At 50.9% G+C, this 26,348-nt stretch overlaps 5 protein-coding genes across 5 annotated transcripts; 1 reads left to right on the forward strand and 4 right to left on the reverse strand.

The window, feature by feature from the left end:
- Nucleotides 1-1,060: 1,060 nt before the first annotated feature.
- PG998_014447 (uncharacterized protein) lies at nt 1,061-3,170 on the reverse strand (the record flags this gene model as incomplete). The annotated part of the gene is made up of 2 exons (XM_066881263.1): nt 1,061-1,133; nt 1,432-3,170. 2 exons carry the CDS (start codon nt 3,168-3,170, stop codon nt 1,061-1,063), a joined length of 1,812 nt encoding a protein of 603 aa, XP_066723794.1.
- Nucleotides 3,171-10,248: 7,078 nt separating this feature from the next.
- Nucleotides 10,249-12,011, reverse strand: PG998_014448 (uncharacterized protein; the record flags this gene model as incomplete). Its single annotated transcript, XM_066881264.1, has 5 exons — nt 10,249-10,303; nt 10,349-10,382; nt 10,515-11,092; nt 11,147-11,346; nt 11,409-12,011. The coding sequence occupies 5 exons, from the start codon at nt 12,009-12,011 to the stop codon at nt 10,249-10,251; spliced, it is 1,470 nt and encodes a 489-aa protein (XP_066723795.1).
- A 1,618-nt stretch (nt 12,012-13,629) lies between these two features.
- Nucleotides 13,630-14,912, reverse strand: PG998_014449 (uncharacterized protein; the record flags this gene model as incomplete). The annotated part of the gene is made up of 2 exons (XM_066881265.1): nt 13,630-14,462; nt 14,528-14,912. 2 exons carry the CDS (start codon nt 14,910-14,912, stop codon nt 13,630-13,632), a joined length of 1,218 nt encoding a protein of 405 aa, XP_066723796.1.
- Nucleotides 14,913-17,925: 3,013 nt separating this feature from the next.
- On the reverse strand, nt 17,926-19,637 carry PG998_014450 (GMC oxidoreductase; the record flags this gene model as incomplete). Its single annotated transcript, XM_066881266.1, has 2 exons — nt 17,926-19,334; nt 19,394-19,637. Coding segments are annotated over 2 exons (1,653 nt in total), but the record flags the coding sequence as incomplete, so codon positions are not given.
- A 1,493-nt stretch (nt 19,638-21,130) lies between these two features.
- PG998_014451 (betaine-aldehyde dehydrogenase) lies at nt 21,131-23,636 on the forward strand (the record flags this gene model as incomplete). The annotated part of the gene is made up of 3 exons (XM_066881267.1): nt 21,131-22,797; nt 22,920-23,269; nt 23,350-23,636. The coding sequence occupies 3 exons, from the start codon at nt 21,131-21,133 to the stop codon at nt 23,634-23,636; spliced, it is 2,304 nt and encodes a 767-aa protein (XP_066723798.1).
- Nucleotides 23,637-26,348: the final 2,712 nt, after the last annotated feature.

The following is a 26,348-nucleotide window of genomic DNA, read 5'->3' on the forward strand; positions in this document are numbered from 1 at the left end:
TAGTTGTCCATTTCTAGGATGCTAGCACCAGCGTCGATAAGGATTCGGTACCGGTGCCTGCTCAGCATTCGCAGGAACTTGACCTCTGGCAGGCGATTTCCGTTCCAATCTGCGATCATGAAGTACTTTCTAGATCTTGGTTGCAAAAGGTAGGTCAGGGCTTCCGCATTGGTCTGAGAGAGAGGTTCCAGATCTTCCTGTTTGATGTTCAACGGGAGAAGGGTCTTGTTATCGTTCGTGCCTGAAAATCCAGTCGTGCCCTTGAATCGTACGCTCTCTCCTACACCCGAACGGGAAGCTGTGAGCGGAAGATCCCATCCATTGCTTTGGATCTTGACCTTGAACTGTTTGGCATGTCGGGGGAACACGAATGTGTTGAGGTAGTAATCTATGACGGTAACACGGTAGCGAACGCAGAACCATATCTGGGTTAGCTGTTGGGGGTCGTCGAAATTCAAACTCTGCCAATCTCGCAGGTATTCGGGCAACGTTTCATCAATCCATTTCTCGTACAAGCTGGCTGGGTCGTCTGACTTGAGCATTTGCTCGATGGCTTCGCGGGTCTGGTCCTGGGTCAGTCCGCCGTGGTAAAAGGACAAACATGTAACTGTACGGTAATCATGAGGTCAGTACAACATTGCATCATCGGGTGAATCCAGGGCCCGCCTTGGGAAGTTTATGAAAGAGCGGACTTCCATGAACCACTCACGTAATATCGCGACATCACAATGGCCGTACTCGGACTGTTCACTTGGTACACCTTTAGCAAGGTATGGAACTGCAATAGGATCTCTGGCTGGATGGAGTCCATATTCAACGTTCCATCGCTTCCTTAGCGTCGAGATCAATATTCGTTGACAGAGCAATCCTCTGAGAAGGTAGACTATTTGTCGGATATGGATTTGATCGGGACAAAGCTTGTTAATGCGGTCAACTGATTGTGGCCGCATCTTGCCGCCCGAGAGGAATTCGCGGATTGCAAGTCTGTCCTCCGGCCCGAGCAACTCCAAAGGCAAGATACTCATTCGCCCTTGGAGAATGTCGCTGGTCAGGCGGCGAATCAGTTCTTCCTCAATGTCCCATCGTAGCAGGTAAATTCGCAGAGGAAAGCCACCTTGCGGTCGTCTGACAACCTGTACGGAATGGCTGAAATTATTGGCGAGAGTGTAAAGGTGCATGTCCACCAAAGCAAGAACAGCTTCTATTATCAACCACCGGGTCGGGTGGCCGTCGACTGAACAAAGGCTGCCAGAAGGATATATAAGCTGCGTCTTCACCGCGAGAATGTGATCGCTCTCGTCCATTATATCTCGTGAGGTTATATTCAACCATTCTTGTGTTCTCAGCATAACAGTTGCCTCTGGAACCCTCTGGTCCAGCAACCGCTGCTGCCCACTCAACATAAATGAGAGGTTGTGTTCAGGGACGCACAACATTATACCACTCTGCCTCTGAATTTCGCGGTGCAGCGAGCGGTATAGCTTGATGACGTCTTCTTTTGTTGATGTTCTACGTGAAAATGGGATATGGCGGACTTGCCGACCAAACAGACCGCCAACACTGGTCGACAGAAGTTGGGCGGTTTGGTGGAGGAGAGCCTTGGGTACAATAACTCGCACCAGATTTTTCGTATCTGCAAGCATTGTCGCAACCATTGGAATCACACAGGATGTCTTTCCTTGGCCCATGTTCATTTGCAAAACACTGTTCCCAGCCTTTGGGGTGGCAATCGCTCGAGCAACATCGACTTGCGTTTCTCGGATCAAGATCTCTGACTCAATCTCGAGTAGGAGCCAGTCGGTGTGCTCATACGGGGACCAGTTCGAGTGTCCAAAGTTCTTCGCTTCCTCTTCAACACGAGAATCCTGCTTGGCCCGATAATACTTCTCAATACGTTTGCCACGTTGTAAGGCAGTTATTGATAGTCCCATATTGACAATACTTTCTTTCAACCCAGTTCCGAATGTCACCTTCGAACTTGAGCGCAACTGCTCGAGGAGAGTGATTAGCGTCACAATCGGCCAAAGTCGACCGTTTGTAAGCCATTGGATCTGCGCTGCTGTCACCAACCGATTTGGTTGGCGTAGCATGACATCGATAGCATGGAATCGCTGGCTGATACAGCTTTTAATATCACTCATTCCTGGTAGGGCTCGAACATCCATAGTAGCTTCTCTCTCCCTATGAGATCTCAAAGCCTGGATACTGCCCCGAAGGTCTTTTGCATAGGCTGCCGAAATGACTGAGTCGGGGCTATCGATGCGTCGGATAATATCTTCCAATTCCTTTCGGATGGCTAAGTCTCGCTCCGCGACAGCTGGAATATGTTTGGCATTCTTTCTTGTTAAGCACAAGACAGATTGGACAACACTATCAGCATGAACAGAGGGACCATACGCAGCTGTCTTCATCAAATCTTTACCGAGTCGCGGTATGATGTATCGCCCAGGCGGCCTACTGAACACATCGTCGTTTACCACGAAACATCGCCTCGAAATGGCAGCGTCTGAAAATCTGACGCTCAACAGCTTCTGCACGCTTTCAAGGTGCTGCACGAAAACATGGTTGTCGTGTAATCTTCGCCAATCAGGAAGTACTGCCAAAAGGGCCGCCTGTGTGTCCAACAGACTTGACTCTTTGAGTCCTGCGAGTATAGGTTTTTGACATGGCCATTGCCGGATAAGGTGCTCAGCAAACCCTGTGCAGTTTTGGTCCGCTTTTTCCTTATGGGAAGCCCGAGCTTGGAAAAGCTTTTTCTTTGCCTTTGCACTGGCAAACTCCATCAGAGGTAGATCTGCTGGACCAGACACCCGGAATGGCTCAATCAATCGCGATATACTCTCAACTGTAGGTCTCTGGCCCGGGTTAAAGTGCTGGTACTCCAAGGTCAAGGGGTAGTCGAGAGATCGTAACTCTTGGTAAAGGAAGAATGCAGCGATTGTGCGTAATAGTGCCATAGGTGCGTTGACTCGGAACGAAATAGTAGCCAAGAGGAATATCACCTCGTACTCGCATCTTGATCGTCGTACTTGATTGACCAAGGGCCCCCAAAATTTGCACACATCTATTTCAAGCCTTTCGCTAAGAGTGAGCTGTTCCGATTCTTCCGAATAGCCGTGTATGGAAGCGCGTTGTGCGAAGGCTCCAGGAAGATCCTGCACAGTCGCCATCGTAAGACGTCTTGCCCTCACTAGTTCCACTATCCCGTAGCGTTATTGTATTTGATGCTGGTATCACTTGGGGTACCACGAGATCTATATCTCAGATCCTCCGCATCTCTCAGCTGTGGGAGTGATTCAATCGATCTTTCGTGAAGATGCCGACGAATTAAAGATCGCTTTGCTAAGTGAGGGTCATCCGACACAGGTTTGGTTACTGCCGTGGTATTGACAGTCCCAAAGACTGCTAAATTTGCCGACTTTTGGAGTATAATTTCCACTAGTGGTCGGAAAGCCTCATGTTGGTTCAACACTGGATGCCGTGCATCCCAATGCTCACGTTTCATTGTCCTTTTGTCTTCGGGGTACCACTCGCGCTTCGGCGATAATTTCGCCAGAGATTGCAGAATCGACAGGGGAGTTGTACCAATTGAAGTCCAAGGTTGACTGGTACCCGAGGCCAGGAGGTCCAGTGCTTCTTCTGTACCAGTTCTGCCTGTGAGAGGGTCCGCTTGAAAGCTGCATGAGGTGAACGCGTGAACTTCGGCCTTTTTGTATATCATAGTTGGCTCACAAGCGCATTCAAGTCGTCCCAACGTGTCGTTTATGGAGTACTTCAAGTAATGCACACACACACACAATTTATTAACGCCCGGGCGGCAAAGCCGAAAGGGCAACTGACGCTAATCTACCGTACATTCATGAATCGCTTCCTTATCACCCGAAGCCTTTGCATGTCCCATTTCCAGTTGGTCACTCCACTTCCGTCAGCACGTTCCTGTTCGGAATCCCGTGTGTTAGTAGTGTTTCCTGGAAGGCCAGCTTGAAGGCCTTTCTTCAAGTGTCCAGCATCCTATCCTCGGCAGCTGAAGCGGCGCCTGCAGTCTGAGGCACGGGTTGTTAGTAGTAGTCGCGTTAGTGGGAAGACTGGTTCCTATCCAGCCGACCTGTCGCCATGGCAAATCGTATCGTCGCTCGTACGGCCTCCATGTCTGGGGCCCAGAATTCATTGTCTGAGGGTGACTTGCCACCCAAGTAAAAGGACAAGTTGCTCCTGTGGGTGTCTGTGCACTGTAGCATCTCTGTTCGGTATGTTGTCCATTTGTTGCATCGGAAGAGGAAGTGTTCCACCGTTTCTCTCGCTCGTCCGCATTCGCACTGGTCGGTCGGTGCCGCTTTGATCTGATATAGGTATTCGTTCAACCTCGCTTTCCCTGTCCGGAGCTGGGCCAGAACGCTGGCTTCTTTCCACGAAAGTCGGTCGTACAGCTGCCTCGTGTGTTTTCCTGGAAGAGCTGTGTCGACGCGCTTGGAGTGTTTCCCGACACCTTCCGGCAGCTTGGTCAAAGCACTCCGTTTGGCCCATGCAAGATTCAGTGTTGTCGATTTTGCTCCTGGCATCTTGGTCCCTGGTTCGGCACCTAGCCGTGTCGAGGTCTTCGCTTCCTTCTTCGCGCGATCCATAAGTTCGTCCTCTTCATGCGTTGGTAGCCAGGCGACGACGATGTTGTTTCCTTCCCTTCGCAGGCTCGAAATGGCCTTGTAGGCTTCACCGATGTGTCGTTGCCCAGACTGTTGACGTGGCTTCCTCAGTGTAAGGGCCGCTGCTTTGTTCCTCGTCACGAACAGGATCTTGCGGTACCGGAGCTTCGGCAACGAACGTAGGGTGTCGGCTATAGCGGCTAGCTCTCCCGTGTACGGGTTCTGCTCTGTTCTTTCACCGAGTGTAATGGCGCGGGCCAAGTGCAGGCAGTCCCCTCGAATCGAATTCTGTATTTCGATGGCTGCACCAAAGCCCACTAGCCCGTTCCTGGCTGAGCTGCTCACCGCAATGCGCACCGCCCAGTCTGTACGCTCGACGCTAAAGTCCGCTTCCGACTCGTCCGCGATCGTCCTTATCCGGCTCTCCCACGGGGCTAGTGCGAACGGTTCGATGGTTTCCAGCTCTTCCATGGGTATGTCTTTCAGCATGTCCGCTACTTGATAGAATGGCGATCGATGGTATCTCCGGAACTTCCGTATCCGCGCTGTGCTGCTGCGAAGAGGGTTTGTCGGTGAGAGGGTGTGGATGTCCGTCCACATTTTAATTGCCCTCCGCCAAAACCGGTCTTGGACCGCGGCAATGTGGGCCTCGGCTTCCGCCACGCTCGTAGCCACGGTCATGAATGTTCCCACAATCGCCTGAGCCCCTATCCTTTGGATGCGGTGGACGGGTTTCGCTGCCCTGTACCTGCACTCATGCATCCAGACGTTTGACGCGTAATCCACCACCGGCGCCACCGTCGCCGTGAAAAGCTGTCGCGCCGTGGCAGGGGAGAGCCCTTGAGCCGTCTCAGCTCCAGGACGGCCTCCAGCCCTTTGGCCGCGGCTTCGGCAATGTGTTCCTTGTACTTGAGCTTCGTGTCCATGATAACCCCCAGGATCTTGACGTGTTCCTTGGGCCGTACATCCCGTCCTTTGATGGTGAAGGGTGCCGGGTCGGCTTTGTACGGTTGGCGGGCAAAGTGAATGATGGCTGTCTTGTCCACTTCGAACGTCGCACCGCTCCTTCTTTCCCATGCGAGGGCGTCGTTGATGATGGCTTCTATCCCTTCGCGGTTGCTCTGCGCTGTTGGGCCTGTGACCCAGGCCGTAAAGTCGTCTACAAAGGCGACAGCGCCCCCGTAGCAGTCGATCCGCCGCTGTACCAGATCTGCATTAAAGAAAAGGAAAAGGATCGGAGACAGGGGGGACCCTTGGGGCAGACCCGCCTGTGGTACGCTACGGCTTTCGGACGTGTGTCCGTTCACCAGGATCGTCGCCGTACGACCTGAGCAGAAAGCGCTGATCCATCGGAGCAACTGGTCTGGTATTCCTCGCGCTTTCATCCTTTGGAGAAGCCTAACGTCGAACACTCCGTTGTACGCCCCTTTGACGTCGAAGCTCACGAGGCTGAGGACCCTCCGACCACGCCAGGCAGCGTAGATCTGCTCCTGTAAAAGCATGAGCGCCTGTTCTGCTGACCGTCGTTTCCGTGCCCCAAAGTTGTTGGTTGGAAGGAGCCCAAACGTCTCGACTAAGTACGAGATCCTTTCGGCAATGATCGACTCCATCACCTTCCCGAGTGTTGATAGCAGCGAGATCGGCCGCCAGGCTTTCGCTATAGTATAGTCTTCTTTGCCCGGCTTTTTGAGCGGTATGATCTTCGCATGGCGCCATTGGGTTGGTAGCTCTCCTTCCTCTAACGACGTACGGAACAGCATGAGAACCCGTTGTTTGACCACCGGCCACACTTCTTTCCAGACAACTACCGGCAGGCCGTCCTCCCCGGGTGCCTTCCAGGACTTGGCTACGAACAGTTGCCGCTCGATCTCTTCCATCGTGATCGCGCGCATCTCGATGGGCGCCCTCTGCGGGCGGTCCCCTTCGTCGGTAATCTCGTCCGGAAGCGGAGGAAAGAACTTGGTAAGCAGTTCTTCCGCCTGCTCCGTATGGTTGGAGGTGCTCGTCCCATCTGCCCGCATCAGTTGGGGGACTTTCCCAAATGCCGTGTCGTCGCCCGCTTTGAGGTACTTGGCTGCCTTCCAGATGTTGTCGTTGTCGGCGAGGAACTCGTTCCAGTGCTTCTTCTTTTGATGCCGGATGGCCTCGTGGTACTGCTTTGCCGCACCCTTCGCCGTCACTTCTAGGTCCTGTCTGGCGCAGCCTGCCCTTCTTTCGGTCCGAGCTCGATTCCTCCAGTAAGTATAAATGCGTCGGAGTTGCGTTAGGTCTGTCGTCCACCAACGTTTCGCGTACGGCGATGGCTTGGCTTTAGGAGTCAGCACGTGCACTGCTTCTAGGACGACGTCCATCAGCCGGTCCGTCTGCTCTTGAACCGTACCGCCCGTGGCCGTCGTAGCCAGTGCCGCTGCGATCCGGGTGTTGATGTCCTTATTGATCTGCTATTTATACTAACATTAAACAAGGAAGGCTCCCATGTCGTGCGTGATCAGGTGCTACGCCATGATCTCAAATGGGCCACATTCAATAGCGCGTATATCAATGAGAACATCGAGTTTGATACCCAAAACGCCCTCCTGGGCGAGCTAACGGAAGATGCGTTGATTAGCCTATGAACTCATATTGGTATGTGGCGTGACCCATGCGCTCGAAGAAGTATGGTGCCTCAAGAAGTTTGGGAGACCCTGCCCTTGGATCCCGAGATTGAAGCGCTGAAGAAACAGAGATACATCCTCAAACTGGTCAGTATCGATACAAAGGGCAGGGAAATGAGGCAGCTCGCTGAGTTATGCAGTTTTCTCCTCTGCGTCTTTGTTCGGTCTGGTTGTATGCGAACTAGTAAGCAGAGTACGAATAGCGCTCGTAGATTATGTATGGACGCTACGGGCAACGTTGACCTTGTTGCTCATCGTCGAGGCAAAAATAGAAAAATTCCCTGATGATCAAAGACAGAGCGTAGGCGCATGATAATTCAATCCAGGTATACTATATTTCTCGCTGCTTGTACGGTTCGATATAGTGCGACCTTAAGGGTATTGTATTCCAATCTAAGCATCCCTCCCAGCTGGCCAGTTGAGTGAAGATGATGCTTTTGGACTGATAATTGGTGGCCCTGATTTCAAAGTAGTTTCGGTTTGGCAGGCGCGAAGACCCGCGCCAAGGTTGCGATCATCCACATGAGCTATGTAACGAGTTCGTCAGTTTACTCTGCTTCGCATCACCTATCGTGCGAAATATTGAGGGCCAAGAACGATGCTTCACGTACCACTTCCTCCAAGGGCTTTATACCAAAGGCTAGAGGCAGGTAGCCATCACCATCGTAGAGCGCGCGGACGAGGTGTGCCTTATTTTTCTTGAAAACGCCCGCCGAGAGTGCGTCATTGAAGTACCTATTTGCACCGGGGAACCCGGATGGTCAATAGACAGGCTCATGACTCAAACAGCAAATAAGACACTGTAGAGATCAATTCTGTTTGCATCTGACTGCATTTGGCACTTACTCGAGTTTGTACATGCCTGGAGGTTCAGCTCTCTCTTGCGCGACCATCCTCTCGCCGGGGAAGCTCCGGATGCTATGAACAGCTTTTGATGGGACGTAGAGCGTGGGGTCTCCTGCCTTAAGGATAATGACCTTGCCGTCGACAGTGATTTCCAGTCGACCTTCAAGGACGATGTGATACTCTCCGTGTATCTGTTGCTTTTTGTAAGATAACCCGACATCCGGCGCAACCGACGGGTTAAGCGTGAGACGTTGCGGAGTGGGAATGGGTGGTTCAGTCGACAATGACCAAAGCGTTGGCGGCTGCAGGCGCTAGAGACAATGATGATGATGGAGGACGTTGGCTAAGTTTCCCAAGTGGATCAATTAAATACCAAGTCCGGGAAGGGGAGTGCATCGGAAAAAGGAGTGGAGCGGCAAAGGGAATCTGGAAAAAAAAAAAGAGAAAGAGAATATGAAGGGGTCGGGGGCTGGGCGTGGCCATAGCGCCTTGCTGCCTACAACGGGTAAGCGATAATGCAATCGATAAGTCAGATTAGGCCGATAAGATCTGGACAAACGATGGGCGACATGAATTAGTCGCGTGTAACCTCGAAGCCAGATAACCTTACATGAGCACTTGAATTTGTACAGTGACGATGTTAACAATTCATATACGCGAGCATCGATAGTCGACTAAAGGTTTCGCCATCTCTTGATCGTTTCGGGATGCTCGCGGCGGCCCAGTACCGTTCCCTTTAGCGCTAATGTTTCCCGATGTATTTGTTCCGCCTCCGAGTACTTCCCCTGGCTCCAAAGCACTTTGGCCAGGTTGTTTATAGTGTTGAGATACTTGTGGCCTGGCACCGCCTCCTTTAGCGCCGTTGGCGGTGCAACAGAGCGGATCGTGGATGGCGAAGTGCTGACAGGAGTTGAAAAGATGAGCTCGTGCTGCAGTCACTCGAGACCATCCGACAGCGTCCCCTTGCTGACGAAGGTGTAGCCGTATGGTTTAAGTTCCACTTTGAACATCAGTAAGCTGCAGCGAAAGGTCGGTGGGTTTAGCACAATCGGGCTCGAGGTCACTGGGGTACCAAAGGTGGGTTGGGGATGATAGAAAATTGCACTACAGGCCCCTAGAACACACCATTATTAACGTGGAGCAGGATCGCAGCCCCGCGCGCCATTAGGGTGAACTATCCAATCTTCCTGCTGCGCAAGAACTTCTCTCCAAGACACACCGAAGGAGGATGCTAAGTGGGAAATTGCTCCTCCAGAGCCTGCGACAGATCACAAGAGGCTTCTAGACATTTTGTCACTGCTCAGAATTAGAGTTGAGAAACCAGGCCCAGCGAAAGCACACTTTGCTGGACTTTTTACAAAGATCACCTTGCTTCCTTGTTGATGGGAAGAAGGACACAACATATCGCTGATCAGGTGGTCCCATACGGCTCGATACCCCGCAAGATACCGCGCAATTCGCGAACCGTAGGAAGTTTCGGGTGGGCGCTTATGATCTAAGCAGTCACAAGCCATAAAACCGAATCCCGGCTGATCGCCGACCTACTAATGATCCTTTGATGGAAGAAGCAGCTTCTTGTGTTCCGAGTAACTCACGATCGAGCAAAACGGGTCAGGTGTAACGCTAAGACTGGTATGAACCGACTGTGGGCTCCAGTAGTAACGTAACAACACAGAGCACACGTACACCAAGTCTTAGTAGCTGATGGTACTAGACGCTGCGGCACAAAGCGTAATGTCGAAAAACGCGAGGCAAGCCACGCGCAACTAGGAGAAGAAGCGACTGCGTTGTCGTTGCCCGCCAGATTGTTGGAAATAGACTGTCCTATACCTCTGGCAATGCTCTCTTGGTTGAAGAGTCGCTCACCTCCACAAGCGCACTACGATTTAAACGTAGGCGTTAGTTTACTTTAAATAACTGCACTGAAATATGAAGAGCACTCTTGGATTATCCTTGCGCATGAAGTATGTTCTAACTCTGCCGTGTCCAGCTCCTCGACTATTTAGTAGCACATTCCTGATCACACCTCGAAAGTGCCGTCTTAGTCTTCCACATAGGGCACAGCATGGCGTTTACGCAAAATCACATGCGATAGGTCACCGAACTTGCTATGCATCGGAAAGGTGCACATCGCCATCACCATCAAGAACCCGGACACCTAAACTAAGTAGGGGGCCTGCGTAATGCTTGTGTCCCCAAACAACATACCAGACAACCGAGATGATCGTGAAAGCAGCAAAAACTACCGAGGCATAGTTCATGCTCGCCGAATCTACTGGGATGGTAAAGGGCATGCAAAAAGAGTGGAATAGCCAAGAGGGACCAGCCTGTGTGTATCAGAATGGGGGGTCCAGGTTTGGGTTGATTTACTTACAAACGGTAACAATGTTAGCAAAAAGGCCAAATGAGCCAAGGTAGAAGCTGCCCGTGCGGACTGCCTTACGTCCTTCAAGTATGCTGATCACGATGGGAGTGGCATAGGCTGTGGTTAGTGCAATGACGCCAACACCCGAGAAAGCATTGAATGCGGCTGTAGACCCGAAGTACAGAAGTCCTAAGATGATTTGGATGGCCATGCTGAGCATCATTGCGTTGAGAGGGACATCCAGCTTGGGGTGAATCTTCTTCCACAAACCTGATCCCGGAATAGCCCCGTCACGGGCAAACGCCCACGTGGCTCGGGAGGCTGCAGTCGTGCAACCTATGCCACATATAACAGCCAAGACCAGCAATGGAATCAAGAGACCGAACGCTCCCCCGGCCGAGCCAACTGCACTTTTGATGATGACAGGAACGGGCTGGCCGGATTTGAGAGCGATGAGTGCTTGGATATCGGGAAGAACAAAAACAAGAGGTATCATGAACAGCAAGCCCGCGAAGGTATTGATGACAACCGTCAGAACCATGGCCTTGGGGACTTGAATTGCGGGCTGTCGAACCTCCTCACACATTCTGCCACCATCAGCATAAAGGGCGAAGCCAAGGTCACAGAGAATATGGACTTACGAGATAATCATCCCCGTGGATGAAGTTGCATAGGCTGCATGGAGCAGCCCAACCATGAACGACCAGCCTGGTGTCCAGCCAGAGTTGGCCTCAAAGTGAGTGAAGACAAAGGTTGCCTTACGGCGGCCTTCCTTGGCAAGGGCAAGAACGCAAATCGTAATTACAACAACACCAGCCAATGTCCAAAAAATAGCAAATGTCTGCGACCATTAGCACGTGGTGATTAGAACACTCCGCCAAGTCGGGTATTCGTTCGGCTTACATCAAGGATCGGGAGCCATCGGTTTCCCAATGACGATACAGCGTTGCACAACAGTGTAATTCCCAAGAAAACAAAGAACACTTGGTAGGTCTCACCAACAAAAACGGAGCTTCCATCGGCAGTTTCGAAGACATTGACACAAGCGACCAAGAATAGTGTTGTTCCGAAGTTAACCGAGAGAGTGATGGTGATGTTGCCAACAACATAAAGCCAACCGCAAATCCACGAAGCAACCCTTCGCCAAGCAGGACTCGCCATCATATAGGCCTGGTAATAGACTCCGCCGGCGGTTGGGTAGACACTTGTGATCTCACCGAGAGAAGAGGCGACGCAGACAATAATTAAAGATATTGCAACCCATCCCCAGATTATGTCGACAGGACCACCTCCATTCAGGGGATAGAACATAGTGGTTGCCAACCCATACGGGATGGATGCAAGAACGAATGACATAAATGCTACCTGTAGCGTTGACCGGTTTCGTGACATTTCCGGCTTGTAACCCAGCGCTGCAAGCAGCTCGTCAGCGGAGCCGGAATCTTTCTCGGTCATAGGCTGCGCCATGTTGGCGGCAGTTTTAAAGTTTTCGCGTTTCGTATCCATAGAGGGCGACTTGGATGTTCCGGCTTTACTGCAGGGCAAAGAATCAAACGAAGGTTAATAGGTACGGGCGGCGGCCTCCGAGGTTTTGCAGGTAAAGGGCGACAGCCACTGTTATATATAAGACACAAGATAGTGAGTAAGAACGGGTGTGAGGGAGAGAAAAAGGGTCGTTTGACTGAAAAGAGGCTTCGTGGCAGAGGGCTGAGCGGGTTAAGCGGGCCATGAAAAATTAACGCTGGAGAATGCAAGGGGTTGTGCTCTGTGACATGGCCCATGCTCACCCACGCATCGCTCTGCAGCTTCACTGCTTCTGCCTTCCAAGACCAACCGATTCGTAGCCAATGGGGTGAGGTACGCAACAGGCTTATGCGACAGGACTCTAAGGCATTCCCAACAGCGAAAATGGACCCTGCGGGCAACTTATCTCTATTAGCGCCTCGTCGACTGGTTCACAGCTATGCGTACGCCCAGCCGCTGCGCTAAGGTAATTTCTTGTTGCATCACTGTCATTTTTTAGTGCTGTAGGCTACCTTGTTGCAGCACCTGCGCCCGCCATGTTCGTAGTGTTGGAATTCACTCGCGAATACATCAAGTGCATGCATGTGGGACTGAACCAGCACAGTGACGACACCCGTAATCCAAAGTCAGATACAATATCACACACAACCATACTTTCAAGAAAGAAAAAAAAGAAGAAAAAAGCTAATACCTTATGGTAAGGTACTTTTATACGTTGATGGCTATAGTCCTGAGGTCGTAGCCCGGGGTCCTGCAAGGCTTGGTGCCGATCTTTGGCCACGTGCAGGTCTTCCATTCAAATGACAATCAGACTGTCTGCTTGACGATACTCAACATTCAGAGGAACTCAGACGTGGGAATCCTGCTGGATTGCATTTTATCATCCTTCACGGCATCGTACGTTAGCGCAAGCATACCTCACTCCATCAAACTACGGCAAGATGCGGAAACTGGGACGGTTGTTTTCGCGGCGCAAAGGCGGCGAAGCGAGGGCCCCAATATGACCCTCCTAGACCCTCTGTAGCACGCTCCAGCTCCACGCCAACGCTAACGCCAACGCCAAGCAGAGCGTTCCTATCTAGCATCAAACTACTGCACTGCCCGTTTGATTGTACTAATTTCTACTCACCCATGCTTAGATCAGCGAGCTAAGCCCTTCCGAATCAAGGAAAATCCCTCGATATATCGTTACAATGACTAATTTAAATCGTGATCGGCGACTGCCAAATGCGCATTCCTCTTTAGTGTTGCAAATATTGGGTGGGCAAATTGACGAATTCCACCACACAGAACAGGTACGGATGCTAAGCAAAGTTGAAATGTTTGTGCTCTCGTTCGCATTTCTAGCATGTGCAATAAAGTGAATGAAACACTATTGGCTCTAGGAGACGTACTTTGCATGAAGGCTAGGGCTATTATGACTCTCCTTGTTTTTTGTACGAACGCCATGGCACATACTGAAGTTATTTTGGGTGCTGGTAGGAGATTTCAATTCTACTCCTGCTTATAGGAGAGCCTCTTTGAGAACGCATATTGAACTGCATGGGCTTTCCCTTCGATGTCCCTTATTGACTCTCCCTTCAAAGATCAGCAGCGATTCTCAAATTCTGGGACGGTTCGTATAAAGGAGGACTTGGAGGTACGTCCTTATAGGTGGGGGTGCTTCGTTATCCCAGCTGACACCCAAGCCAGCGCGTTCTGTGAGAGTTATCCCCAAGTGCATCCGCAGAATTCTGGCGACGCCGGTAGGAATAATCTGTTTTGGCTGACTCGAGGAGGCATACTCCTGAACAACCACCAACTGCACAATCAGTTGATGGGTAACTTCTGTGCCGTCATGAGCTTTCATATCGCATATTGGCTCCGCACGAGCGTTGTTGCACTGGTATTCTAGGTCCATTTCCACGCCACCATTGCACGAGTAGTCCGATTTCCAACCAGAACTAAGCTCGGCTGAGCCAATCGTGCGGGATTCGGTACGCTTAACTCCCTTCATGGTTGTCTCCTCCGAATAAACCTTCTGCATGTATGACGAATGCTTAGCGCATGCAGGGGCAATGGTACTCAGGTGTTCCTCAAGCTTCCATGAGAGTCGCTTAAGCGTCCAATACTCAACGCTCTTCATCTCGGCGTCGGTCTTTACAAAACCTTCAACTCGCAGGTGCAGCTTGTTGCTTTCGTTGGTGTGAATGACCTGAGGATAGTGTACTGATACAGCCATGCTGGTTGGAGGAAAAACGCGGACGGAGTGGTGAGGTAGTTCCGGTGCAGGGAGTGCGCGCTTCACGTCTATTGTTTTGGAAAGATTGAGTGAAGATCTGTGTTTGAGTTTAACCTCAAAGGTAAATTCATACTTCACTGCGACAATAGAGCTGTTGGTAGTAGCTGGAAGGTGGCCATCCAGCAAGACAGAAAACGGATATTCATGTAGACCTGTACAATGTGGTAATGAGCCAGTTAAAACGCTGCGCAGTTATACCCGTAGTGAGTAGGCTTACCTTGATTAAGTGTAATCGGATTGGCCAGGACAGTCCAGTTTTCGAGTTCCGTCTTTTGATTGCTGCAATCAGGGCAACGATGCCGGTATGGCCGTTTGTGACTAACGTGAATGTGTAGCCATCCTCTCAGACTTTCGACTACCAAAGATACCTTTTTAACAGTCAGCAACAACTGGCCTGAGACCAAGGCGCCAGTGCTATTCTCGGCGTCTCCATATAATATTGCTGGTGGTGATTCGATCTTCCAATCAAGCGAAGCATACGAGTCAAGACCGGGCTCCTTTGCTCTCGATATGCCGAAGAGTAAGCCAGGCATAGTCAAGTGGTGATGCTGGTGGTTTTTGTGGCTTTTGCTGCCACCACCAATAACAGCCAGATCCATCATGTTGGTCGCGATTGGTGTTGAAAGGAAGGCGCTGTTAACATGTAACTACTTCAGAGATCTCTTCGACTGAAGATTGGGGAACGCATGAGGCTAGGTTGTCGTAGTAGCCGGGAAATGAGACCTTAGCTCCTTCCGAATAGTGATGCTATAATGTTGTTGATACTATCCTTTGACGAGCGAAAGAAGCCTTCTGATTGCGACCCGCTTACAGGCCAATACGGGTAACACCAATGGCTACGAAGAACCCAAAGCTGCTCAAGAATCTGCTGGCAAGGAATCAGCGATGTTCCAGTCTTTACGGCCACACGTCAACGTTGCTTTCAAATATTCCTGCGATTCGCCTCGACTCGCAAGCTGATTGCGCAAGGGCTATCACTGGGTGAGATCTGCTCGAAGTGTGAATGATATGGCGAAGAGAACCAATCAAATAGCTGACAGAACAGAACTCGCAGGTGTAGGTGATATCGTTGTGGCGATCAACGTGGTGGTGGTACTGCTTGCGTACAGAAAATAATCCAATCAACTAGTAACGTTTCGAGACAGATTGTTCAAAAATGAGATTCATTTAGTATTATGTATGTAGATAACTATGTTCCATGAACAATTGGGATGCTGCAGTGCTAATGCCTTGTATACATTTTATGAACTTATTCTCAGGCAGTGCACTGACATGTCAACAGGTATCGATAATCCACCGGTGCGAGTATTTTCAGGATGCAATCATAGGAAAGAAAACTTGGGTTTCTAAATGGGTCCAGTCAAAGCGACTCATACGCGTGCCACTCCACCCGCTAGAATGCGCTTTATCTCGACAATGATCACTCCACATACCGAAGCAAAGCGTTTACCCTACAAATACCCACAATGCACGACCGTGTCGCTGGTTGTCGTGGTCGTCATTGGCCGGACCATTTTTCCCAGCACAATCGCGATCGCTTTAGTGGAGCCTTTGTCTCCATATCTGTGCTAGACGTTGTTATTGATCGTACGAATCGAATACCATAATACGAGAATGATGTTAGCCTTGAAGCAGTGCACAGGTGACTGGTATGTTAATGGTTGAGATGAGATTGAAATACCGAGTTTTGACCCAGGCTAGTGGTTCCATACTCCGCTCAAGATTCCCTGCTCTACATAGTCGGAGGCAACGTTGCCCCTCCTGTGATGGCGCGAAAGACGAGGAAGCCTAGTAAGCGGTCAAGTAAGTCGAAGCCTTGGTATCGAGAAGCCTGCTGGTTAACTCAATGTTCCTCTACGAATAGCTGCGAATAGCTAAATGTTACTGCAGTGTAGCTACAGTGAATCTTACAGTTTCAAATGGACAGTCGGATCTCAACAAAGAGTGCTCTAGTGGCCGACCCATGCCTCCAAAACGTGCCGCCCCTTTTCTACGCTGATTCCGCCAATCCAGGTAATGCCCGCTTTCTGCCGAGAGCCGTAGAAAGACCTCCACCTCTTCAGGAGGGGCCGTTTGTCGTAGTGGTGAAGACCATTCGCGGTTTGGTTTCGCGCGTTTTCCCAAAGCATCGGATCATGTTTCAACAGCGGTGGCGTTTCATTCAAACTGACAAATTTTAATTCATCTCCAACTCTAGCCGCAAGTAACCGCAGTTTGCCGCTACCAGCCGTCTCCCCTTTTCGGCAGACACTGAAAATTCACTTGTAGGCGCATGAGTATCACTAACCAGGTTTTGGGTTAGCTCAAAACCCTGTTTCCAAGTCTTATTAGCTAAGAATCAACTAACGAGACCTAGCATGGCTTGGCGATACCGCGAATTGTTTATCAACTCGACCTGTCTGTCACAGCACTCACGGAAGACGCTCCGAGACCCCGGCTTCGAACGAAGACGATCCCAACAGTCGCTACCACTACACCAAACTGGGAAGGCAGGAAGAACTCTCACGACAGGAACTACGACCAGGGCGTAAGTCACGTGATGGAGCGACAGGAGCGCGACGCTCCTCACGATCCAGGAACGACAGGAAGACGTCGTTCCAGCATACTCGATAAAGAAAAGATTGGCTATATAGCGACGAACGTTTCCTATGTATTTCAAGTGCACTCTTTTCCAGCGATCAACCTAAGCATCAATCTAACCCATTAGTGAGGCATGTTGCTTTAATGACCTATTGCACCTACAAATCTTTCTACGATCAAGTCACGGACATTGCCCACTGTATCAGAAGAGCAATTTTTCTGCACGTTCAAGTACTTTTTCGTCTAGCTAACAAACACCCCAGTACGTCTACTAAGTTTCCCTTGAGCACCGATGGGCATTGTTACACTGCATAAACATGATAGCACATTGAGATCAGAGGTAGGAGGGTCAGGAGGTCGATTATTGAGGGCGGAAGACATGAGCAACGCAGCGCCCAGTGAGTGGTTGTAAGTGCATACAGCGGCGAACCAAAAACGCTAAGCTCGGGTTTTAAAATCACGACAGACTACGCACAAATGGCGACACCAGGAACGAGTTAGCTGTTGGACAATACGGAAGACGGCTAGGACTGTGTCTCAAGAAAAGCAGCGATGAGGCTAGTGGAATGGAACCACTGTTGTTTCCAAACTGTCAGGCACCGCTGTCAGAAGTTTACACGACATTTAAGCCCAACAGCCATCTCGAAATCTGCTCAGTGAATATATTTGGCGATAATTGCAGGGTAAGACAACGCACTATAGGACATGGGCATATGGCATGCGAAGTGATGATGTTACTCATCATGTAGATGCTCAGGTTACAGGATGCCCAAGGCGCTTGCTGGACAGTTTTGACAATCTTCTCAAAGAAGTCTGCCAAATAGCGTTCCCGCAAATAAGCCATACCACCGCACACGGGGCCGATACTCGGATGCTCGAGAACCGATAAAAATAGCAAGCAAATGGATGTAACATCCATTCCTTATGTATATACAAAAAGCGAGAATAGGAAGTCTCAAAGATGGTATCATTCTCATGGAATGTTTTGGTAATACGCCCTTGTTTCGTTTGCCAGAAAACATATCGCGCTCACAGTTTTGCCTTCTCAGTCTTCCTGTCCTCTTCGATAATAAGTTCGGCCAATCGTTCAGCGACGCCCAAGACGGTAAGCATAGGGTTTATGCTAGGAATGGTGGGGAAGACACCGGCGTCACAAATTCGGAGCTTTTTCAGCCCCTTAACCTTAAGGTTCGCGTCAACCACGGCCAGCTCGTCCTTGGCGACATCCCCCATTCTGGTGGTGCCGCAAGGGTGATAGACGGTGTGAGCCGCCTTGCGAGCGTAATGACTCAAATCCTCATCAGATTGCACGTTAGGCCCAGGAGCAACCTCTTGCTTGATCCAGTCCTTGAAGGGAGCCTGCTGGGCAACCTTTCTGGCGGCCCGCATACCGTACACAAGAGTGGCGGCGTCATAGCCCTCAGGGTCGGTGAAGTATTGGAAGTCCAGGGCAGGCTTCACCTTGGGATCGGTCGATGTCAGGTACAGGCGGCCACGCGACCGGGGGCGAGGGATGTTGGGCGTCATGCAGAAGGCATAGCTTTCTTTGGGCTCGACATAGCCGAGCCGGAGAGTATTGAGCGTGAAGGGGATCTGGTAGCAATGCATCATGACATCGGCAATGTCGCCGTCCGGGATGCCATCAGGGTTTGCAAACGACTTTTTGGCGCCTGCATTCGGCTTCTCGCGCCTCAAGAAAATACCAGCGTCCGAATCCATAGTCGTCTGGCCTGCCGGGACGGGTTTGTTGAGCTCCCACATGATGATACTCTCGGGATGATCCTGGAGATTCTCACCAACTCCAGGCAGGTCGTGTACAATGGGGATGCCGAGGTCAGACAGCTGTTTCTTTGGACCAATGCCGGACAAGAGCAGGAGCCTAGGTGTGTCGACGGCGCCAGCACAGAGAATGGTCTCCTTCTTAGCGGTGATGTTTCGCACAGAGCCATCATGCAGGGTCAAGTCGACGCCGGCAACGATGCCATTCTTAACATTAACCTTGGAAACCCAGGCGTGGGTCAGGATGGTCAGATTGGGTCGCTTCTCATCACCGCGCAGGACGGGGTGAATGTAAGCCACGGATGCACTAGAACGATGGCCGTTGTCTGGGTTGTAACTGACGGAGAAAAAGCCAACAGCCCCTTTTAGCGACCCAGTATTAGTAATGGTGTTATTGAAATCGTGAATAATGGGAATATCCAGGGCGTTGCTGCAAGACTTCACCCAATCCTTGCACAGCTGGTTACGGTGACGTCCATGCACGGGCTGGACAGCGTTTCTCAGCTTGTCCATCATTCGCATAAACATATCGAATGTCCAGCCGCGAGCGCCGAGCGACTGCCAAATCTCTAGGTCATACTTGAATGGCCTGAAAGATATTAAGGTGTTGTGAGATGAACAGCCTCCCAAGACCTTGGCGCGAGAGTGGCGGATGTAAGAATTTCCTGTAGTTAGGTCAGCAAGAGGTGAGTAAGAAGGGGACGACTTAGATAGGTTTAATTACCCATTGGCTGCTCAACTGTGCCATAATCATAATCGAGCTCACCTCCAAGCAAAGCTAACCATTTCTTCAGGTCGAGAACACGATCGTCCATAAAGTCGCTAGGTCCGGCCTCGATCAAGAGGATTCTCTGTTCAGGGAGGCTCTCAGCTAGCCTTGCAGCAAGGACACAGCCGGCAGTGCCACCACCTACACAAACATAGTCATATCGCTCAGAGTCGGCTATGGGAAGCTGTTGGGTAGTCATGTTGTAGGCAAGACAATTGATGGAATGGCGGGAGTGTACTGCTAGCGATCAAACAGCTGGACGCTTATTGGGCGTATGAGCCACAAGGAAAAAGAGTGGAATGGTAAGGACAAGTGAAGATGTCCTAGAGGCTACTGATGGACGGCAAAATTAAAACAAAGAGTCGGCGGGCGACAAGGCGGTCGTGAAAAAAAGACTTTAGAATGGAGGCACTGTAGGTGGTAAAGAGCGACAACTCGTTGCTAAGGGGGAGAGTTCACGGCACGCACAGCAAGAGGCTGGACTAGAGGGGAGCACTCTATATTGGAAAGCCACCCGCTAAGTGGATGTCTGCTTCAAACTGGATTTTGTTGGTATAATAAACGAGGGTATGTAAGATCATACGGATAGATGGGCAAGGGCAGACAAAAAGGGGGGGGTGGTTGGGATCGGACGGTTGAACGGGGTGCAGAGGCAAGAAATCCGAAAGGTGAAGCAAGCTGGCTGGAGGGGGGAGCGGGGAGGAAAGGGTCCCATTAGACTATTCTGACCCACCGACCCATACCATTCTGCACCGGGAGACGTGAAGCCTGATGGCCGTAGACCGCAGCCAGAAGAAAGCGGTTATTGTGTTAAAGACTCGGAAGAGCGCCGGCTCAAGAGTGATAGCAATAGCCTGCAGCTACTGGGTACGACTAAGCTAGCCTAGGACCTTGGGTGGTGAGCGCAATGTATAGATCGCATCTCACTGCAGGAGCACGCCATCGAGGTCCGACCTTGAGTAGTCTGACTTAATAGAAGAACCCGCAAGCCAGAACTGCCCGAACTGATTCGTCAATTAAGCAGTTGGAAGGAATGTTGGGAACGTTTTGCAGACTGGACCCAGATACGTTATGTCTAGTGTGCTTGGTATCTGTAGGCTGGGGCACTGCTGCACAAGCCCGAATCAATTGGAGCATGCCCAAGCTGCTGCTGTCCAAACCTCATCCACCTGCAAACAAGCAATCAATGTTGGGAAAAAAAATTCAGATCCTGGTCCTGAAAAACCCGCCGGTGTGACTGATTATGGCATGTTTGCTTGCCTTCTAGTCTTTTGTCTGTTGAAGCTCCAGTCTGACCAGGAGAGTCCCAGGAGTGGGCCAAATGGAAACGTGCGAGTCGGTAAAGGACCGAACACGCCAGTTGTGATCGCTCCCTATCCACTAAAGCACAATCGGTAGAAGCGGCTACTGCTTTGGCTCGACTGCGCACCTAACTGATCTGAATGCAATAACTGATACGTACTCGGTGTAGCAGCCTCCAGGCCATAGTATCCAGCCAATCTGCCCTCTTTCCCTTCGCGCCTCATCCAATTCATTTACTTTCCCAGCCTTTCAATTGGATATTCCTATTACCTAGAACTGCTGACTACATACTCACCCACTCCAATTACCTAAGCCATTGCCTTTTCCCCTTCGGCATCCTATCGGTGACCCAAAGTAAGACCTGAGACAGCCAATTCAAAGTCCGAGAAGATGGTGCTCCGTGAAAAGGACCGCCACACATTTTATGCAGGGAAGCCGCAGCCGTCCGTAGACTCCCCCGGCTCCTTCAAGTCCATCAACCCGTCGACGGCGGAGCCGGTCTGCACCATCCATACCTCATCGCCGAGCGCCATTGAAGCCGCCATCAAGTCGGCGCAATCGGCGTTCCACTCGTGGTCGGCCACGCCGCCTGTGGAGCGTGCTCGCATACTGCTGCGCGCCGTTGCCCTGCTGCGCCAACGCAACGACGAGCTAGCCCGAGTCGAGACTTTGGACACAGGCAAGCCATTCTCCGAGACGTCGGCTGTCGACATCGTTACAGGCGCCGATGTCCTCGAGTATTTTGCCAATCTCGTCGCCGGCGGCGGCCTCAACGGCGAGACCTTCCGCCTGCGGCCCTCGGCCATGGTCTACACCGCCAAGGAGCCCCTTGGCGTCTGCGCTGGCATTGGTGCCTGGAACTACCCCATCCAGATCGCCCTGTGGAAATCGGCGCCGTGCTTGGCCGCCGGCAACTGCATGGTGTACAAGCCCAGCGAGTACACGCCTATGCATGCGCAGTACCTCGCCGCCATCTACCACGATGCGGGCCTGCCCGAGGGCGCTTTCAATGTCGTGTATGGAGCCGGCGAAGTGGGTGGCCAATTGACGGCCAACCCCGCCATCTCGAAGGTTAGCTTCACCGGTCAAGTCAGCAAAGGTAAGAAGGTTGCTGGTGCAGCTGGCGGAGGCATAAAGTACGTCACCATGGAGCTCGGCGGAAAGAGCCCGTGGATTGTGCTGCCGGATGCCAACGTGGACCAGGCCACCGACGGTGCTTTGCTCGCCAATTTCTTCAGTACCGGCCAGGTGTGCACTAATGGCACAAGGGTGTTCGTGCCTCGACAGTTGAAACATGCTTTCGAGAAGGCTGTACTGAGCAAGATGCAGCACTTACGCGCTGGAGACATCTTCGATGCGGCGACGAACTTTGGGCCCCTGAGTAGCAAGCCTCATTATGACAAGGTGGTAAGCTACGTGCGCCGTGGCATTGCGCAAGACAAGGCCACTTTACTCTATGGAGGCGTGGCGAAACCGTCCGGCCTGCCTTCGGGTTTCAAGCACACCTCCGACGACTTCGATTTCGACAGCGTCCGACCTCTTCTACAGTTAGTCCTTACCGACAGTTCAGATGATTCTCTTATTTGGAGTCAAGTCTACAAAACCCTCAACAAATCATTTACTCCGCCGCCACGACCGATAGCCTCTTCTCTCCGACAGACCCCATGGCGCCGGAATACGAGCAGCTTTGCGAACTCCTCGGAACATAGGAAACACGTCGATGGTGTATTGAAAGAAGAGCTTGGCCCTCTGTATGTAGGGCTCCGGGACCTTCAGACAGTATTCTTCGGAGGTGTTGCAGACCTGGACACTGTCTCCGAGACAACCTTTACAAAGTGCAAGGACGGTGAAGCACCACTCTTCGACGAAAGGCGGCAGGGCTGGCCAGAGGATGCCGACCAAGAAGGCGTACTGCACTGGTTTGCAGGAATGAGCGACAAGCTGGCGGAGTTGGCAAAGGAATACCGTCCGGATGAACAAAGCCAGCGAAGACCCTTAGCCAACCGAACCAACCAATTGACGGGTCTGTGGGGAAGCGCAAGCCGGACGTTGGTTTCGTGAGCGACCCAAATGCGACGCAAGAATCGAGGTGCCACTGGTCCCAGATATTGGTGCCTGGGGGACTCAAGAGCAATCCGGCCGCAGACAAGCCATCGGACGCATGGCTTGACCTTAGAAGATATGCGAGGGAAGTTCTCGCGGCCCAGGACACTCGTCGGTTTGTCCTGGACTTCACCATTTGCGGATCGTTCATGAGGGTTTGGGTATTTGACCGGCTCGGCGGGATCGCATCAGAGCGGTTTGATATTAACGAGGACGGCCAACAGTTTGTGTCCACGATACTTTGTTTCTTATGGATGGACGAGCAGCAACTTGGATTCGATTCCTCAATGAAGACATCAGGCGGCCAACGTTTTATCGAGATCGAACGAGACGGCTTAACCGAACGCATCATCATCCACGGAGCAATGCAGCGAGCTCGATGTATAGCTGGCCGGGCGACAACCTGCTGGAAAGCGCACTGCGAAGGTAAACCGCAGGCGCCCCTTGTGATCAAAGACTCATGGCAATACACGGAGCGGCTGGAAGCAGCGAACTGGTTTGCGAAGCAACTGCGAAGGGTGTTGTCAATGTGGCCCGGTACTACCACGACGAGACTGTCCAAGTGCGTGACATGGATGACGACATTCGTCGCAATGTCCGCAAGGGTTTGGACATTACGAAAGCGGAAAACTACCGACAGCGACGCTCAGCAGTAGTTCACACAAGTGGAACAGTTATTTCCAGAGAAGGCCGGAGCATCACAGCAGGTGTCAAGCGGTCGTCCAGCCAGACCGGGTCTTCGCTCTCCTCCGAGCAAACGGTCGTGCTCTACCTCTCCGACCAAGATTGCTAGGGGTGTTTTACCGAATCGCATACATCGGCGACTTATTGTTCGAGACTATGGGAAGCCTATCTATGAAGCGAGCTCTCCAGCCGCCCTGATGGGCGCCTTAGCAGGATGTATTACTGGGCACGAATTCTTATACGAGGTAGGCTTCCTCCACCGAGATTTTTCGATCAATAACCTAATGATCAACGAGGCTGACTGCAACCCCTCCTGGCCTGCCTTCTTGATTGATCTTGATTTAGCCGTCAAAGAGCAATGCGTTGTCGCCTCGGGGGCAAAGGGCAAGACAGGAACACGGGCGTTCATGGCAATTGGGGCGCTCCTGGGTGAACAACACTCTTTCATGCACGACCTCGATTCATTTTTCTGGGTTCTTTTCTGGGTATGCATTCACTATGACGGACCTGGTAAAGGGAGAGTTGTTCCCAGGTTTGACAAGTGGAGTTACGTAGACACGGAGCTCGCAGGCATGAAACTGGGCGTAATTGCAGAAGAAGACGTTTTTCAAACGACTGTAGCAGACGCCTTCACCATGTACTATAAGCCATTGGCTCCCTGGATCAGCAGGTTAATAAAGGACTGTACGACTCGATGAAAGAATTCCTTCGGGCAGGCTCAGAGAGATCCACAGGTAACGACAGATAGCTAGGGCGGATGTACATAAGAGTGATTAATGTTAGACGACATGCACTAGCGAGCGTCTTGAGCTACAGTGCTTCAAATAATGGGGTGACCGAGAGATGCCCTTCACGATTAGTCCCTAGCTTGGTTACTTAAGTTCGGCAGTTTGATGATGCGATCCTTCTGAATATTCTGTCGAGTGATGGTGATGGCAATGGATAAAGAGTAGTGTACAATATGAAAGAGTGTTTAAATGCAAAGGGAGAAGAGGGGTAGATCAAAACTAGTGTGAAGTGAAGGAAGATGAAGATGTGTAAGGAGCATGCTTACTCGACGGCCCTACCCTCGGCACCTTGCGTCTATTGTAGCAGCGTGTAGAATGCTCCGTCAATGGGAGCACCGAGGAAGTGCGTTTGCTGTACAAATGACTCCCAAAGTTCCTTGCTTCGTTCCCCAACACAACACATCTGCGATCGAAGCAGCCAGCCGATCAATCATGCTTCCCATCGATTCACAGAGCTTTTATGTTTAAATCGGCATCTGATTATCGTTGCAATTAGCCGATTCGAGAATGCAAGACTATTTCAACAGCTAAAGCCCAGTACCTGATTCACACGGCGTGATCCAGACCTTAACCAGCGAGCGATCGAGTCGGAGCGCAACGCCCTCTCAGCAAGGTGATCTTCCGTTTACGCCATCGATTGATGGAATTGGAGACACAGATAACCGATGAAGTCGATCAAATTACATCCGATATGACTTTGAATAGAAGATTACTCTAAATACTAGAAGCAAAGCGGAAGACACGGACCAAGGTGAAAAAGAATCGTTTTCGCTTTTATATCAACCATTAAGGTGCCGGTCTTGTTAGGTGCCACGGGCTAGCTCGGGGACAACATGGTGGCAAAGACTTTTGCTGAAACGACAGTGAGACGGATGCACAAGATAGAGATCATTTCGTATACGCTCGAGCAGGATTCAAACCTGCAGCGTATATTATCAACGTTATCCCTGTTCCTACTTCAATATGAGTGTATTCTAGTCATCAGCTGATACGATCGAGCTCTATAGGAATTGAGAACATGTTTCGTCTGGGTTGGAGTGCTGTAGGGCTGCTTTGCTTTACAGCATCGATGATTTGGTATACTGAATTTGTGTATTAGAAGTGCAGAGAAACAAAACGGCCTTTTAGACATGACTTACCAGCTTGGACGTAAGTACTCATAATTGTAAGCATATGGAGGAATCAGAAGAGAGAGCGGTGACGACACCAGCCCGTCGTTCTCAGCCAACCGACAATGCTCAGAACAAAATGCTGAGCCAGCTGTTTGTCTTTCACAATACAGGCAATACATATCTGCCCAGCCGAGGTCAGACGACATTTCTGAAGCTTATTTAGGTACGCTCACTGTGAAGTCCAAAAGAAAGGAGGAAAGGGGAGAAAATCCTCTTCGGGGAAGGATAAGGCGCACAGGCCGAAGCGTGTGAATATAAGACAGGAAGGCGCTGTTAGAGTCTGCAATGGTGATGATTGGCCGTCATAATTATATCATGTGATGTCATAGATGATAGGTCTAACATCATTCGGACATGATAGCGGAGCTAAACATGACTCGAGATGCTGATCCCTAGTATTAGTATGGCCATTTTATGTTCCTCATCAAGCTTCTTCACCTACATTGCGATTGTAAAAGCTGACCAACCTTAGTTCCGGGCAGATTTTGCAAGTTGCCAACGAATGCATCCAGAATTGCATATCTGGTCTTCTGTTTCTTTTCTTCGTCGATTTCCTAACCACAGGCTCGACGCTTGTTGGCGCAATGTCCACATCTTGGGCAGGCTACCGTCACGCTGGGTGTGTGGTCAGTTTTGAATCAGTGTATATATGAATAGGAAATGCGATGGATTGTTCAACCATGATCTTGAGTTTCCGACAGTTGTGACATGCTTCAGTGGGTCAGCACTTGTTGAGGTTTCGTCGATTGATCTCGGCATATTGCCTCGGCCCACGCGCTGGTTGTATCAAGCGTAGAATATGTTGTCACGTTGCAACAAATCACATAATCACAAAAAGCTCACAATCGGTGGTTAACTGCG

The sequence above is a fragment of the Apiospora kogelbergensis genome (assembly GCF_038363985.1).
Source record: "Apiospora kogelbergensis strain CBS 113332 chromosome Unknown utg000011l_segment0_segment0, whole genome shotgun sequence".
NCBI classification, from domain to species: Eukaryota; Fungi; Ascomycota; class Sordariomycetes; order Amphisphaeriales; family Apiosporaceae; genus Apiospora; species Apiospora kogelbergensis.